This window comes from Arvicanthis niloticus, chromosome X (genome assembly GCF_011762505.2).
Source record: "Arvicanthis niloticus isolate mArvNil1 chromosome X, mArvNil1.pat.X, whole genome shotgun sequence".
NCBI lineage: Eukaryota > Metazoa > Chordata > Mammalia > Rodentia > Muridae > Arvicanthis > Arvicanthis niloticus.
This window is the reverse complement of record NC_047679.1, coordinates 80,791,806-80,809,608: the sequence shown is the minus strand read 5'-3', so window position 1 is coordinate 80,809,608 and position 17,803 is coordinate 80,791,806. Positions and strand designations below refer to the sequence as shown.

Sequence of the window (17,803 nt, the reverse complement as noted above, 5' to 3'; positions counted from 1 at the left end):
TCTTAGTGGTAGTTGTTGTTGTCTTCCTCTTCCTCTTCTTCTTTTTTGAGATATGGCCTCAACTATATAGCTCTGGCTGTCCTGGAACTCACTACTACAATGCAGAACTCAACAGATCTGCCAGCTTCTGCCTCCCAAGAGCTGGGATTAAAGGCATGCACCAACAAGGCCCAGCACTCTTGTCTTCTAAGGAACCATTAAGAGCAACTCAATTTTAGCACTTGGAAGGCACTTAAGGAAGGTCAAGAGTTCAAATGCTAAGTTTGAGGGCCACTAGAGATACATGTATCCTGTCTCAAAAAAATGAAATAAAGTGGAAATGAGATATATGGGACTGAAGAGATGGCTAGGAGGGTAAAGCATTTGTCATGCAAGCCTGACAACCTGAATTAAATCCCCAGAACCCATGGACAGTTGGAAGGAAAAACTCAATTCCACAGCTTTGTCCTCGGACACTCCCACACACCATGGTATCATGTGTATATGTACATGTAACATTTATAAACACACTGCCAGACTAATAATAAGCACTACAAAATTTTAGAAATTGTTACCTTTGGGTATCATAATGGTACCATTTTAACAGCTGAGATGATATCTAGGTTTCCTAGGAATTATTCACAGAAGTGCATTGCTTATGATAATGCATATTCCATGATGTGTAAGGAAGGCATTCTTGTCAGAACAACCTAAGACAGACTCAGTCTTGTTAATGAAATAAAAAGGGGGGAGAGGCGGAGAGCCTTTGGGGCTTCCTGGCAAGAATCTGACACAGGCCAAGGACAAGGAAATGGGCTGCTTGGCAGGAATCTGATATTAGACTAGAACAAAGAAGTAATTTCAGACAGGAATCTAAATTTTAGGCTAGAACAAGGAAGTAGGCTTCAGACATGAAAATGACCTTGGGCTAGGATAGGGAAGTAGGCTCAGATATTTTGGTCATCTTGATAAGCCTTTAGAAACAATGATCACAGGAGTGTTCACATATTGGGTTTAACACCTTGCTTGTTCTTTGACTGTGTTTATTGTCTTGTTTGTTACTTGACTATTTTGCATCTATTGTATTGCTAGACCCTCAACCTAGAACTGACCTTAATACATGCATGTAATCAAAATGGTATAAAAGCATAAAGGACCAGAGGGTGGACTGTGCCCAACTCTCCAAGTTAGAATCCCGTGTTCCCGTGTGACTCTCAGCGAGTCTCATGGGAAAAAAAATAAATAAAAGCATAAAGGAGGGGTGATGGGATAGGGGGTCCTAGGGAGGGGAAATGGGATGACATCTGAAATGTAAATAAATAAAATATCCAATAAAAAATAAAAATAAAAAAGGAATAATCCAAGGAGAAAAGTAAACACTGAAGAGCAGTTTGGGGCTAGAGAGATGGTTCAACAGTGGAGAGAATATACTGTTCTTCTAAGGATTCCAAGGACTCCAGTGGGTGGCTCACAATCATCAGTAAACTTTAACTCCAGAGGATTCAACACCTTTGGCCTCCAAGAGCACCTGCACTCACCAGTACACATCATACATATACACTTATTAAAAACCAATAAAAATAAAAGTTCTTAAAAAGCAAACAATTGAGTCAATAGCTATTGAAACTGGAAGACGAATCCATAAGTGTAGTGGTTAATCTTGATTCTTAACTTGACAGGATCTAGAACCAGCATGGAAACCAACCTCTAGTCAAGTCTGTGAGAGATCAGTTAGATTAGGTTAACTGATATGTAGGAAGACTCATCCTAAACATAGGTAGTACTATTCCATAGGTTGGGGTCCTTAGCACAAGCATGACTTCTGTTTCCTGAATGTCAATAAAACATGAACAGCTGCCTCATAGTCCTTCCTGTAACCATCCCTTCCCCACCAGAATGTACTACACACTCTCAACTGTGAGCCAAAATAAACCCTTTCTTCCTTCCTTCCTTGCCTTTTGCCAGGTACTTTTGTTGTTGCAACAAAAAAGTAATATATTAGGGGTTGGTAACATTGTACTCTGTGTGTGTGTGTGTGTGTGTGTGTGTGTGTGTGTGTGTGTTTCTATCTTTGGAATTATTTTTATGGTCTATTCATAATTTTAAAAGTATTTTTTTATTCAATGGGAGTTTTATACAATGTATTTTGATTATATTCACCCCAACTCTTCCCTTTAACTCCTACCTCCCTATACCGCCTCAACTTTATGACCTTTTTTCTAATTTAATAAGCCATCAAGTCCAAATTTGTGCTATCCATGTATTTCTGAGGGATATTCATTGAAGCATGGACAGTCTACCTGAAGGAAACTGAGTTTATCCCAGAAGCTATAAAGAATCCTTAGCTACTCAGGGGTGGAGTCTTCTGGACGGCTAGCATATTGACCAGCTTGCTCTTGTGCAGGTCTTATGCAGTGCATGAGTGCAGGGGTCCTGTGATGTCTAGAAGAAACTGTTTCATTCAGCCCTGAAGTGGAAACATAAGGATTCTTTGGAAAGTCAGTTGGATGGTGTTTTGTTGGGGCAAACATGTGAAGGAACGTTTTGTTAAAGTAGATATAGGTCAAAGATTAAGGCAGACTCATGAAGGAACATTTCACTGAAACAGACATAGGAGAGAGGATGTTTTGCTGAAACAAACACATGAAAGGACAAGTGATGAAAGATTCTTCACTAACAACACACATATACTGGTCCACCTTACATTGTGTAGTTGAGCTACATTTGTTGGGGCTCCATAGACAGAAACACACAAAAAAACTTGTGGTGGTGTGTTGCATTTTCTTGCAGCTTCCACAGACTTGGGCTGATTGGCAAAGTGATGTCAACCAAGACAGTCGCACAGTACTAAGACAAGACACATGCTAAGACAAGACCCGTGGAGGACACATGATGTTTAGAGTATAAATAGGACCCAATGGACACTGACGGAGGCTGAGCTACGCTACTCATAGAGCTAGCTATAAAAAGCTTATGAGTCTCACATCTTCACTGATCTTTGTTTCCCTGAGAGAGGCACAGCAGAAAACTTTTCCTGGTCTTCCTCAGGGTCTGGTCCCTCGTGTGGACTTGTGCCAAGGCCGAGGCCTGGCTGTCTCTGCTAGGTAGTGCCACCAATGCTGATTCCTGTTTGCTATCCCAGCTCTACCAAACTGGACTGCTAGACTCAGTTAAGTGTTTGCGAGTGGATTGAGCTGCCTCTGCTACTAACCTATAAATTAAATTGTCAATTTCCAGACAACACAAACAGGAGCTGCTCCAAAGAACCTTTCTAAACAGGTCCATTTCCCCATATCCTTTCTTTTCCACTACCTTTAGTGGGTGGTAGGCTAAAAGGGAGGTTAAAGCATTTAAAAACCATCATTAAAAATAAGGATTAAAAAAATTAAAGTTATACAGCTTTTAGAATCTTTCCACTCCTCTTCAGTGATGGTCCCTCTTACCACTAATTTTGATTATGCTTACAATTTTCTATAATATGAGATTTTAAAAGCACTAATGACTAATGTAGCTGGCAGAATATAAGAGAATCCGAAAAGGCAGAAAGAATCTAATAACCTGATTATGTAATCCCTTGAAAGCATACATTTAATAGAAATTCAAATTCATCTTTAACTCCAAAGCCCTGATAAATTAATGTGTGTAACCAAAATACACCTCAGAAACAAAAACCACCATTGAGTCAACATATAAAAATGCATTACGTAAAGTAAATTAAATAGAAGTCAAAGCTGCAGTATAAGTTCAATATTCCTTTTTTTTTGCTATATTACCTAGGTGCCAAGTAAGTCAGAAGGGTGGCTCTCTAGTTTATCTAAATAGTAACTTGGAAAACTGACTTTTCTTTCAGGATTATGGGAATGAAATATGAAGAGTAACTAAAACATTTCCAAAAAACTTCTAAATATTTATTTACATAAAATAATTACATCGCATGCCGTAATATTAGATTCCATATCAAACATTTATATGTAGAACATTTCTGTGGACGGCCACAGGATTAACTCACAGAGAACTGTCTATCGTGGGTTGCACATGGGCATCCGTAGAGAGCCACAACAGCCAATTCTGTAGTAATTCTTTCAGACTTTGAAGAACACTACACTGAAGAGAGAAAACAAAACAAACTCATCTAAAACAAATAGTAGTTAGACCTAACAGAGACTAGAAATGAAAGGGACCGTGAAGATGGCAGTGCCCCACTTAGAACTCAAATAGTTGCTACTCCAATATATTCAGTCTCCAAAGCACAGATGAATGCAAGAGCATGCTTATGTTACCAATATTTTTCTAGGACATACTTCAACAAGACTTCCAGCTTAGCCTAGGAACAGAGTTTTGTCTAAATCACACCCCTTTATAATACCCTTTATATCATCAAATAAACCATTATTCTTGGCATGCATGGTAACATCAATCTATATATAGTGGCAGCCCTCAGGAGGCAGAGTTAGGGAGATAAGAGTTGAAACAGAGTAGTCCATAGCAAGTTTGATGGCAGCCTGGGCCGCAGAAGACTCTATCTCAGAAACAAAACGATCCCTATTGTCCTCTCAGAGATCATCTCAAGTTGCTACCAGTAAGAGGTCTCCACTCTTTTTCTTTGTGGTCTCTAAGTACAAGTTACTTCCTTTTTTGCTGGTTATAACAATTAATCTTCTGTAACTCTGGAAAAGAAACATTTCTAATCTCTGAGTTCTCAGACTTTTTACCCTGCCTTCCCAGGGCGTCATTCACAATTCCTTAATGTCTTCATTGTGTCTCATTTTGGTCCTGAAAATTAAAAACTGCTCTTTATGCTTGACATATTTTGTTTCTTTTCCTCCTCTCCCCCTTCCTCCACTCTCAGACATAGATATATAGACAAGTGAATGGGTACACGCATAGTAGGTTGAATCAAAAACAACTGTTAACTATCAACCACCCTGATCCACACAAATAACAACTGCCTACAGTTCACCTGCATGTCCACGGCTAAGCAGCTCTTTAAACAAGGGTGAAAATTTTGAAAAGAACTCAACTAGAAGATTAGGAGAGAATTGCAAAAGAATTTTTTTAAATAGAATATCTGAAAATTCAATAGCTGGGATAACTGGTATTTTCATTTGAATTACAGTATTCATATAATAGTAAGTTACAAGTAATATAGTTAGTAAATTCAAGTTAATGTGATAGGCAATAAAGTGATATGCAATGAATAATGAGGAATACTAACCAGAACAACCTATTTTTCCTGTAAATGTAGCCAACAGTGAGTCATGTAAGAGGTAAAATGTTTATAAAAGAAGTATTCTATCAGCACTGCTTTCAAAGAAAACCAGGCATTCAATAGGCAAGTGGCGTTTTGTTGGCTTTGATCACTATTGCACTCTCATGGTTGTGAGAAATAATTAGAGCATCATGGCTCACATCCCTAATCCTAGTGCCTGGAAAACTAAAGCAAGTAAACAGATTCAGGTTAAAGGTTATCCTGAGTTCCAGGAAGACCTGGGCTACATAGGTAGACCCTGTTTCAACCTCACATCCCTAACTCCCAAAAACGCTCAAAAAAAGAAAGGGGAATTAGTATATTTATGAAATATACTAAAATAAGTATTATGTTCAAAACTCTGGCAATGCATTGTGATAAAACTATCTTTACATTCTAAGAGACTAGAACTCTGACTGGATTTCATAGCCAGAGTTAATACTATACCTTGGGATCTAAGCCTGCTTACTGTGTATCTGATTTGTTTGCTTAACCTGCCTTTATGAACAATGTAACAATCGACCCTGCTTGCCTTGGAGTTCCCATGGAATCAGCTTTTAAAACCTAAGCTAGTGCAGAGCTGTTATCTTAAATTATGTATTTTTCCATGCCCCTGACACAGAACAATGCATGTGTATTATTTGTTTAAAGCAGCAAATATAGAGGTTAAAAACAACCTTCTAAAATGAATATCCACCATAAATATTGAACACAATACTTATGGATATCAGTTGATATAAACAATAATATTTGTAGTTCTGTTTATTGTCTGGGTCAATTAGGGTCAGTTGGAACCAGTGGCTTAATCCCTTTTAAAATTCTGTTAAAAGTTTCAGAAAAGTATCACCTCCTTGCTAGTAGTTAAATGACTCCAGGAAGAAGGGCTGTTACTTCTTTAATGTGACTCTAATGCATTGTTAGTGATGGGGAGTTAATAATAATAATGCATTTAATCCAGGCACACAAAAGCATAAATACAAAACTCCAAGTATAGTATTTCCCAGTGGGTTTGCTCATTGTTCATATGCATTTGATATGGTTTTCATGATATCATTTGCTGCTTACTAATGTAAAAAGTTCAGGAAAAGTGTGTGACCCAGCTTTCAAAACAGAAAGTTCTATGCACTTTAACTTTAAATTCCACAATATAGTATAGTTACAAAGTCAACTCACTGGCTAGGTGTGGTACTATCAACACTGGGAAAGCAAGGGCCAGAAAGACTGCTGCTATTCCAGCCTTGTCTATGGAACAAATTCCAGGCAAGTCTAAGCTACCATACCTAGCAAACCCTTGTATTGAACGGGAGGAAGAGGAGAAAGATAACAAAGAGGATGAGAAGAGGGAGGAAGAGGAAAGGAAGGAAGGAAAGAAGGAAGGAAAGGAAAGGAGGACAGGTAAAATTCCATGCCATAGACACATGCATTGTGGTAAATGTGCACAAACACACACACATACAAACATGCATACACACATACACCCCTCACAAGCATATACACACAGACACACAGACATATACCCCCACCCCCCACTCCCACACACAACTGTTACAGAATTACGAAAGAAAATAGAAAGTCACTGCCAGAATTCCAGTTAGGAATTACATATCATCATTTAACCAGTTAACAGAAGCTATGTTTTTTTCCTGAGTATGAGACAGATGTGTTTTGTTTTTTACCTTGAAATAAATTGTTGATGTAAAGAAGAGAGGTGCTAGATGATCAAAAAGAAGTGGCTTCACCTCTAGGAAATAGAAAATAGAAGAGTATTCAAAACTCTTTAAATTTCTCATATTACATAGAATCAAATAAGTTCGCGTTGTAGTGGTTTCAATAAAAATGTACCCCATAAGCTGATGTTTGAATGCTTGGTCCCCACATGGTGGCACTATTCAAGTAGGTTTAGAACTCTTCAGCTTGCTGAAGGAAGTGTATCCGTGGAGGTGGGTTTTAAGGCTTCAAAGCCTAGCGCCATTCCTAATCCACTCTCTGCTCCATCCTTATGCTTTAAGAGGAAAGTCCTACCTACCTTCCTGGCCCTAACTCCATGCCTTTGCTCTACTGTCATGGATTCTAACGCTCCGAAACTATAAACCAAAATCAACTCTAAGTTGTCTCAGTCATGGTGTTAAATCACAGCAGAAGAAAAGTAACTGATAAGTTTTCATGGTACATACCAGAGAAGCTACTGAATGGGACCCAGGCCAGAAGCTGAAGGAACTGTGACCGACAAGAGAAGCCATCCCAGAGAGGCAGGCTTTTATACAGGAATACCTCACAGGAGTAAAATCCCTCCTGAAATACATGGTGATCATAAAACCTTGTATAGAATCACAAAGTCTCTAACAACCATTTCATTTTGTGCTATAGTTGTTTCAGATGCATAAGGCCATCTAAACAATGTCCCCACATCCTGCATTTTCGTGTTTATAACCCATGTTAAAAAGTAAAAATTATGATTTGATAATAAAAAAAAGAAAAAAGAAATAACACACAGTGTCCCCCTGGCTCTGCTGACTTAGCTCCTGCCAATCCATTTTCTTGTTCTCAGAAATACTTTGAATTATAAAACGTTATTGTGGGTTTTGTTAGTATGCTGGGTCAAATAATTTTTATTGATTTCATTTTAAACTCCAAAGTTTGTAATGAGTTACAATGTCCTTCAACATAATTATAGGTCATATTTATTTTCATATTGTAAAATGTTAATTAATCTGTTGAACATTTTAAAAAACTGGATTCCTTTTTGAGAATTTTATATATGAGCACTATATTTACATAATTTTCCCCTTTCTCTCCTTCCTCCCACTCTCCCCAACCCCCCATACTTTTAAATACATCTTATTATTTAATTATTGTTTATATATGTATACATGTATAAGTATATATGTATATACAAATACTGATAAATAAAGTGTTTTGAAAAAAAAGATCATAAGTTATGGGCTGGAGCTGCTTAGTCAGGGTGCTTGCCTAATGTCCAGAACCACCCAAACTGGATGTGGTCATGCACACCTGTCCCAGCATTCAAGGTGTGGTGGTAGGATGATCTGATCAGGTGTTCAAAATCATTCTCAGCTACTTAGTAATTTCAAGGCCAGACTGGGCTAATGAGGCCCTATTAAAGTATTAATTAATTAATAAGAACACCAGCCATGGGCTGAGGATATGGAATAGTGGTAGAATACGGGCTCACCTAGGATGCACAAGGCCCTTGGTTGGATTGCCAGCACTTGCCCCAACCACCCCAAAAAGAACACCAGTAGTAACCCTGTAAGATTTATAGTCCTGGATAATTCAATTAATTTAATGCATCGAATCATTTGTTTTCTGAAAATTATAGAAACTTCCATTGTATTTAAAAATTTAAACTTATTCCTTCTTCAAATATAATAGTACAAAAAATAAACATCAGTCCAACTTGGCTCTCTAAATTTTAATTTGAGCAAATATTATTTTTAAAAGATGCCACTAATAAGAAAAATTAGTAAATAAAAATAAAACTTGATAACACCAGATTCCAGGGCTTATGGTACGGTACAGTTGCTTAGTATGCACAAGGCCCTTGATTTGACCCCCAATACTGTAAAATATCAGGTGTACATCTGTGATACATAAAACCCTGTCTCCAAAAAAGAAGAATGTCAGATACTTAAGAAAATACTGTAATGAACATCCAAACAAATCTTAAGAATGATGGAATCACTAGAAACCAAATAGAATCTTACTTGTAAGAAGCACTGCACATTGACGAGCATGTCCAGAAAGTTTATAAATTCCTTTTCTTGTTCATAACTATTCATATTATACCACACACATTCTAGAGAAGAAATCATAAATATAAGCATCTGGTCAGACAATAATAAAAATGATACAGAATATATGTATGACTACTCTGAAGTGACAAAGAAATGACAAATTGAAAAGTTGTAAGATTCAAATAACCTGGTTGAGTGACACTGTAGATTTCAACCGAGATTTGGAAGTGATAGTCAGCAAACATGGTAACACAGGGGAAAGCTTACAGGAAAAACACTGGAAAAGTTCACTTACAGTGAATAATATTAACTTCATGTTACAGAAACCCAAGTGACTATAAATGCATGGTTAAAAATAAATAGTGTGAGTTGAATATAAGCTACAATATAAGTGGGAACTTAAAAATTAAAAATTGAATGAATTCAGCACTTGGAAGGCAGAGGCAGGCGGATTTCTGAGTTCGAGGCCAGCCTGGTCTACAGAGTGAGTTCCAGGACAGCCAGGGCTACACAGAGAAACCCTGTCTCAAAAAACAAAAAAAAACAAAAACAAAAAAAAAAAAAACAAAAAAAGAAAGAAAGAAAGAAAGAAAGAAAGAAAGAATTGTATCAAATCTCTTGTAAAGAAAAGACTCTAAATCGAAGGAATAATCACCTATGGAGACTAAAACTGCTTGCAAAGATGTGAATAGTCAAAAGTTGCTTATCCAAGAAATAAATACTTGTGATAGTGAAATTCCAAGAGAAAAATGGCAAGAAAGTGGTCAGGCTTTACTAGGGCGCACATGAAAGCCTCTTTACTGTCACTACCTTTAGCTCTCCAATTGAAACAATTGCTAATAACCAATGTGCTATTAGAGGCAGGACTTGATTTGGTACACATGACCATGTTGGTCACCAGAAAGAATCAAGTCTATTATACAATAAAAAAAGTGATACTTTGTCTTGTAAATTGTTTTTCTCTCAGTTGGCTTAACATTAATCTAATCATTCTTGCAAGTTCCTAGGAATTCAAAGAATTCTGAGACTAAGACCAGTCATCTGCTAAGTTCTGATGCTCTTAGAGTAGTATTTGCTTAACACCACTCCTCTGTTATTGTCTTAAAATGATAACACCACAAGTATTCATGTTCAGAATATATGATTACTAGAAGTGATCATAGCATTTCTATAAATATACAAAAATATAAAACTCTAGAATTTGTAATTTAGAATAAGAAATCTGTTTACCATCTTCTTTGACTCTAATTTACCTAATGCTTTAGAGCATCAATTCTTACCTTCTTGTAATGTTTGACTCAACCAATAAGAGAGCCTCAGTAAGATCGACTCATCTTTGACACAATTAATATAGTGAAGTAGCAGAGAATTGTTTAGCACTGAGCTCATCTGAAAAGGTAGCTGTAAAGACAAAACAAGTTACCAGTTAGTATAGGAAATGTATGTTACAGCAAGAAGTAAAACACCATATAGGAAACATACAACAAAAATTAAGGGTATGGGGTCTGGGATAAGGCTCAGTGTGGAGTAGTTCCCTAGCATGTGCGAGGCTGAGTTTAATTCCAAGTACTGAAACAAAGCGGCTCCAGATCAAACAGAAAACCGGAATGAGCATCTGCTTCTGTCACATACCTCTAAGCAATGAATGTTCTCTAACAGTTGAGGGAAACTTTGAAGCTGTTCTAGCGGAAGTGATCGATCACTGCTGAGATAATCAAACAGACTCATCTGCTTTCCTCCACATTCTTTGTTAGCAGAATTTAGCGCTGGTATAACTGAGTGAGAATTCCATTTCTAAAGGAGAAAAGATAATACAACAATTTATCAATGCACCAAAAAGACAATTTAAAAGAGGTAAAAGCAAGTCAGAAATGGTGGTAGACTCTTTTAATCCCAACATTCAGGGGGCAGAAGCCAAGCATAGTCAACACAGCAGGTTTCAGGCCATCCAGGCTACGTTTTAGAAAAATACAATCTCAAAAAAAAATAGATAAAAAGTAAATAAATCTGTAAAATCTGATTGTTAAGATGTTTCACTTAACAGGAGTTCAGATGTGGTTTGCACAGAATACTAGATTATCAAAATCTATTTAAATATCTATGATCACTACCATCTGGATGGTTACCATATTTTAAAGCCACAAGTCCTTTGGTACGTTAGATTACTTACTCTTTTTAGAGAACAGCCAGTAGTTGGACCTAATGGAAGCTTTAGAGGTTCTGGAAAAGCTCCTCGGTTCCTTAGCTTCACAGCAAGGAGAGCTGAACTCCACAGATTTTTTGAATTATTAAAAAAGATCTATACATTTAGGTAAAGAGAAGAGGATTAGATACTCAGGAATCAGAGCAATTGAGTCTAAAATTATTAACTGAATGTATATTGATTATGAAATACTTATATTCTTATAAATCCATTTAATGTTTAAGCTCAAATCTTTAAATTAACTTCATGAAAAGCAATGCATTTTGCCAAGGTTATGGTCCAAACCTGGAGTCTCAGCGTTTGGGCAGCTGAGGAAGGAAGATGAGTTAGAGGCCAGCCTGAGTTACCACACCATAATCCTTTCCCAAACAAAACAAAATAAACAAACTGTAGGACTTCTCCCCCAGCAACCCCTTACCTTCTTTCTTGATGGCAAAGATACAGAAATCAATGTAGGAGCAAAGAACTTATACAGTGACAACAAAGCCTGGAGGTGGGGCTGCATTCCCTGAAATAAAGGAAGAGTTTTTCATTTTTCAATTCAGTGGCCAGATGCAAACTAAGTGCTAATATTAAACAAAAGGGAATAATAAATCAAGTCTAAACCTTCAGACTCTCATTTTACAAGGTGACAGAACTATAAAAAGAAGCTATAGGAAGTATGAAAATGAGTAGCCACCCTGGTATGGTGGCAAACACCTCCCAACAGTCAGGAAACAGAAGTAGAAATAAATGGAAACCTTAAGTTCAGAACCAGCCTAGTCTACATAGACAGTGCCAGGCCAGGCAGGATTAAAAACAGAGAAACTGTGCTGGCTAGTTTTCATATCAACATGACACAAGGGAAAGTCATTTGGGAAGAGAGAATCTTTACTGAGAGATGCCTCAATAGGATTGTCCTGCAAGCCATTGTGGAGGGCATTTTGTTGATTGATGACTTATATTCAAGGGCTTAGCCCATTGTGAGTAGGACAAGCCCTGGGTAGGTGATCCCGTGGTACATGAAAAAGAAGGCTGTGCATGCCATGATGAGCAAGCAAGTCAGCAAGCAAGGATCCTCTATGGCTTCTGCATCAGCTCCGGACTTCCCTGACTACACACTGTAAAATGAAATAAACCCTTTCCTCCCAAGTGTGCTTTTAGTAACAGCAATAAATAAGACACTGTATCAGAAAAAAATGAACAAAGAAAGGAAGGAAGGAAATGAGTAACCAGATAATTTATATCCACAATCTTAAAACAAACTTCTCCAATGGATAATCTTCTCATTGGTATTTCCTTAAATCACTTCTTCCGTGTATTTTCTCAACTCTTCTGCCTGTAGTTTAGTCTCACAACTCATAGTTGCGAGCACACCATGGCTTATTCAGAATAGCAATTTACTTAAGCTTCCATGTTTATTAATCTTTGGAGCTAGAGAGATAGCTAAACTGTTAAAACCACCTGATACTCTTGCAAAGGACCCAGGTTCTATTCCCAGCACCCACATTGGGCAGCTCACAGGGTCTGTAACACTACTTCCATGAGCTCTGTCACCCTCTTCAGGCCTACTTGGGCACTGTACACATACATACACACAGGCAAAATACCCATACATATAAAACAAATAAGGTTTTTAAAAATAGTAGCAAGGGTGTGCTGGCACATGCCTTTAATCCCAGCACTCGGGAAGGGGGAGTAGAGGTAGAAAGTCCTCTGTGAGATTGAGGCTAGCATGGTTGAAATGGCTAGTTCTACGACAACCAGGGCTATACAGCAAGATACTATCTCAAAATGTGAATGGATAGATAGATAGATAGATAGATAGATAGATAGATAGATAGATAGATAGAATATGCTCATCTTTCAATTAGACATCAGGCAGTAGGATCTAGAGTGAAAGTTAAGAAAAACAGAACAGAATAGATATTAATTTAACAAGAATACTTGATCATCATATATCCTGAAAACTTCAGTTTGAAGGCCTGTAATGTGTACTGTAATCCACTTTTCATGTACTGGCTGCCGTTGATTATTCCATCTTTACAGCTGCCCTCTCTACTAGCATACAATAGTCAAACAGCTTGATACAACCAAAATAATCCTTCAAAACTACTAACTTCATACCTGAGCAAATAAATAGCTGTCAACAAAGTACGTGCCTGGCAAACATGAAGACCTGAGTTCCATCCTCAGAAGCCAAGTTTTAAAAAGTCATGTGTGGTGGTATGCATTTGTAACCCCAGTGTTACAGAGGCAGAGTCAGTCAGAGGCAGAGGAAGATCCTAGGGTTGACTTGCCCCAGCCGGCCACTTGCCAGCCAGCATAGCCTACTTGACAAGTTTCAGACTAGTGAAGAGGCTCTGTCTCAAAAAAGGTGGATATGGACCGATAAAATGGCTCACTAAGTAAAGGCAACTATATAGCCAAGCCTGATGCCATGAGTTCACTCCTGGGACCTGAATGGTAGGAGAAAACCAACTATGGCAAATTGTCCTCTGACCTCCATAAGCGCGCCATAGCACATGCACACTCACACATCTATAATGCAATCGGTGTATGAGTGCACATGCACACAAACATACAGAGAGGGGTAATTGATTGATTGACTTTACAATGAAAACAGTCATTGCTGCTGGATGCCTACCTTTAATACAGCGGGTTACTGAAAAAGAAAAGCGTATCATTCAAAAACTAAGTAAGTAACCAAGTCTTTTCATGACATTACAATTTTGCTGAATTGAATACTATACAAAATAAGACAGCAAATGACACTGAGAAATACAATAGTCATAACAATCATGGGGATGTATTATGAGAGATGCATTGTCAGTGAGTTCATTATTGTATAAACATCCTTCCTCTGGAACATACTCGAGAGTTGTCTGGGAAGAGAAAAATCTCAATTGTGAAAATGCCTCCAGGGCTAAATAGCACAGACTGTTCTTCCAGAGAACCCAAGTTTGATTTCCATCACCTACATGACAGTTCACAACCATATGTAACTCCAGTTGGGGGACTTGTGACACCTTTTCAGGCCTCCACAAGCACTCTATGAGCACTGTGCACAGATATACATACTGGCAGAACAGCTATATACATAAATAATTTAAACAAATTAGTTTTCAAAGAAAATGTTTTGGTCAGATTGCCTGTAAGACTATAGGGCATTTTCTTGATTAATGATTGATATGGGAAAGCCCACCACACTATGGGCAGAGCCATCCCTGGGTTGTATAAGAAAGCAGACTAAGAAAGCCATGGGAACAAGCCAGTAGGCCATATTCCTCCATGGCCTCTGCTTCAGTTCCTACCCTAATTTTCCCCCAATATGGACTATATAAACTGTAAGCTAACAAACTCTTTCCTCAGAAAGGTTTTTTTTGTTTTTGTTTTTGTTTTTTTTTTTTTTTTTTTAATTGTGTTTAATCAAAGCAATAGTAGGCAAACTACAATAACCATATGATCTACTTAACTTTACATGGTAGGCTCTATGATACACACCATTGTATGTGGTCAACTGTTAACTAAAACATGACACGGAACATGACTGTATTCTACTCACAGACACTCATGTAACCCAGACTGGTTTCAAACTTGCTATGTAGCTGAAAATGACCTTTAACTGCTGATTCACCTGTCTCCAGTTCCCAAATGCCAGGATTACAGGTATATGCCATATTGTTCAATTTTAAGTGGTTCTGGGATTTGAATCAGATATTTGTGTCTGCTAAGTAAGCACCCTACGAACTAAGCTACACCCCCTGCCCAAAACGTCTTAAATTTTATTTTTAACCTTTTATTTTTATTAACATTATATGTATATATAATATTAACTGGGTTCAATGAGATCATTTAATACAACAGCTTAATACAACTTACACTGTTGACTGCATTGTTGACTATTGCAATAGTCCTACCTCCCTGTATTCCCCTAATACATCCTTCAATTGACATTAATACTCCATATTAACACTGACACTTTTTAACAACTACATGTGATATTAGTCTTTGTGTCTGGCTCCTTTTATTCAACTTTAATGTCTTCTAGTTCCATCCAATTTGCTGCAAGAAGACTTCATTCTTCTTTATGTCTGAACATATTCCATTTTACATATTTATAATATCCTTTTTATCCAGTCATTTATAAACAAGTACCTCAGCTGAGTCTATCTTACCTAATGCACACTATAAATGTCACAATATGTAAAGGAATACAAGTACCACTTTGCTATGTTGACTTCATTTGCTTTCCATGTGAACCCAGAATACTACATCATATGGTAGCTCTATTTTTAGGGGTTTTCTTTTTTGGAGGGGGGTAGGATTCCATATGCTCTCCATAATGCCTGTACGAATTTAAATTCCAACCAATAATAAATAAATTCCTTTTTTTCAACTAAAAATAGAACTGACTTCGTGGGCATATACCTGAAGGAAGTTAAATCAGGTATCAGAGATATACTTATGCATACATGTTTATTGCTATTCACAATAGCAAAAATATGTAACCAAGGGACTATAGAGACATCGGGGCTACCCACATGGAAGTTAACAGCTGCTTCTTAACTCTAATTCTAGGGATCTGCTTCCCTCTTCTGGCCTCTGTGGGCATTGCATGCATGTGGTATATACACACACATGCAGGAAAATACATACATAAAATAAATACATTTTACATTTTTTAAAACATGGAACCAAGATGTCAATCAAGGTCAATTGATAAAGAAAATGTGACAAACATGTACAGTTGAGTTTTACTCACCCAAAAAGAAGAAAAATTACATAATTTGAAAATGGATGAACTAGAGATTATAATGAATGAAATAAGCCAGACTAAGAAAAATGTAATGTTTTTGCTTCTATGAGGAATCTAGAATTAAATATAAATATATCAGCCAGGCACAATAGCATATGCCTGTAATCCCAGTAATAGAGAGGCAGAGGCAGGAAAACTGGCAAAAAGTTTAAGGCCAGTCAGGTCTACAGAGCACATTTTAAGAAAACTAGGGCTACATGGACAGACCCGGGCTCAAAAGGATATAGCTGTAGTGTGCTGTGGTGTGTGTGTGTGTGTGTGTGTGTGTGTGTGTATGTGTGTGTATATATATATATATATACATACACATATATATATATATATACATATATATGTATATATATATATATATATATACACATATATGTATATATATATATATATACACACATATATATGTATGTGTGTATATATATATATATATATGACACGAAATTAAAATGAAGCCTATGAAGGGGACAAAGGTGTGAAATAAGGGGAAAAAGAGAGCTAATTTGAGGGAGAAGACAAACAAAATATCTCATGCTTCTCTAATACGTAGACTCTAGGTAGAATTCTCTATACATGGACATATATGTGCATATGCATATGGATGTGACATGAAATCACCAGTGATAGAGAAAATAAAAAGAAGAGAGCAATGGTACAATGATATACTAAAATACCATAACTAAACCCCTTAGTTTGTACAATAACTTTGAGAGGTAATTTTAAAGGTTCCAAAAGGTCTGGCAAGAGAACAGATAAAGTATTTCCTGCAAAGCTCGAAAATCTGGGTTTGCACCTCAGACCCACATGGTGGAAGGAGAGAACTGGGAAAATGACTCCTCTAACTGTCTCTCTGACCTCCACATGTGAGCTATGGCATGTAGTGTCCACATGTGTACATCCACACCCACCTCATACAAATAACTAAATAACTAAATAAATGTGATTTTTAAAGACTTTCAAACAAATGAGCAAAACCAGCACCCTTTATTCATACTAACAATTGATTTGTGGGTGGGAAAGTTTGATAATAGTCATTCCAACTTATTGAAGTTGGAATGACCACCTTGTAGTAGTGATATGTATTTCCCTACGGCTAAAGATACTGGAGATTTTTTCATATATTTGTTGATTATTTATAACTAAAATTAAATTGTTTAGAAAACGAAAATGGTTCAGTTTAGTCAATGCTGAAGACATCTTCTGACCCTGTAAACTCAATACAGTGTTTGAGCTGGGCTTGTTTTATTTTTAGATAGTAGCTCATTGTGTAATCCAAATAATCCTTCTGCCTCTGCTTCCTACGTGTTGAGAAAACAGGCATGGAATGGAATGTTTTCCCAGAAAATATATTTAGGGATTAGACAAAAGTTCAGTATAAAGATTGCTTTATAAGCATAAATGAACTGAGCCCAATCATAGAAAAAAGTAGGGGGGGGGCATATGCTTGAAATCACCACGCTAGGGACTGAGAGGGACAGACAGGTAGATCTCTGAAACTCTCTGGCCAACCAGCCTAGCCTATGTGGTAAATTTTAGAACAATGAGACCCTGTCTAAAAAATGCAGGCAGTATTTAAAAAGTTACACATTATGTTGTCTTCTGTCCTGCACATATACCACCACCTCCAATACATTCACAAACATACAGCCCTTCCAGCCTGCACCTTCCGCCAGGGCAGACCATCAGTTTGTCTGCCCATCTGAAGACCCCACAGTCTGAAGGCCTCCCAGGAGATCTGCTGCAGCCAGGGCCACAGGTCTACCAGGAGGCCTACAGCAACCCAGGGACACAGGAGGCAGGCTCCAGACAGAGACACCTAGGCCAGTTAA

General features: G+C 37.4%; 1 protein-coding gene across 1 annotated transcript in view; it reads right to left on the bottom strand.

Moving 5' to 3' along the window:
* The window catches only part of Cenpi (centromere protein I), a 54,059-nt gene that overhangs the window by 14,869 nt on the left and 21,387 nt on the right, over positions 1-17,803 (bottom strand). Inside the window, exons 9-16 of the mRNA XM_034485321.2 lie at positions 11,604-11,693; positions 11,153-11,281; positions 10,615-10,776; positions 10,263-10,383; positions 8,953-9,044; positions 7,402-7,519; positions 6,904-6,968; positions 3,989-4,083 (exon numbers count right to left, since the gene is read on the bottom strand). Coding sequence (XP_034341212.1) covers positions 3,989-4,083; positions 6,904-6,968; positions 7,402-7,519; positions 8,953-9,044; positions 10,263-10,383; positions 10,615-10,776; positions 11,153-11,281; positions 11,604-11,693 — 872 coding nt within the window. The remainder of the gene's footprint in view (positions 1-3,988; positions 4,084-6,903; positions 6,969-7,401; positions 7,520-8,952; positions 9,045-10,262; positions 10,384-10,614; positions 10,777-11,152; positions 11,282-11,603; positions 11,694-17,803) is intronic.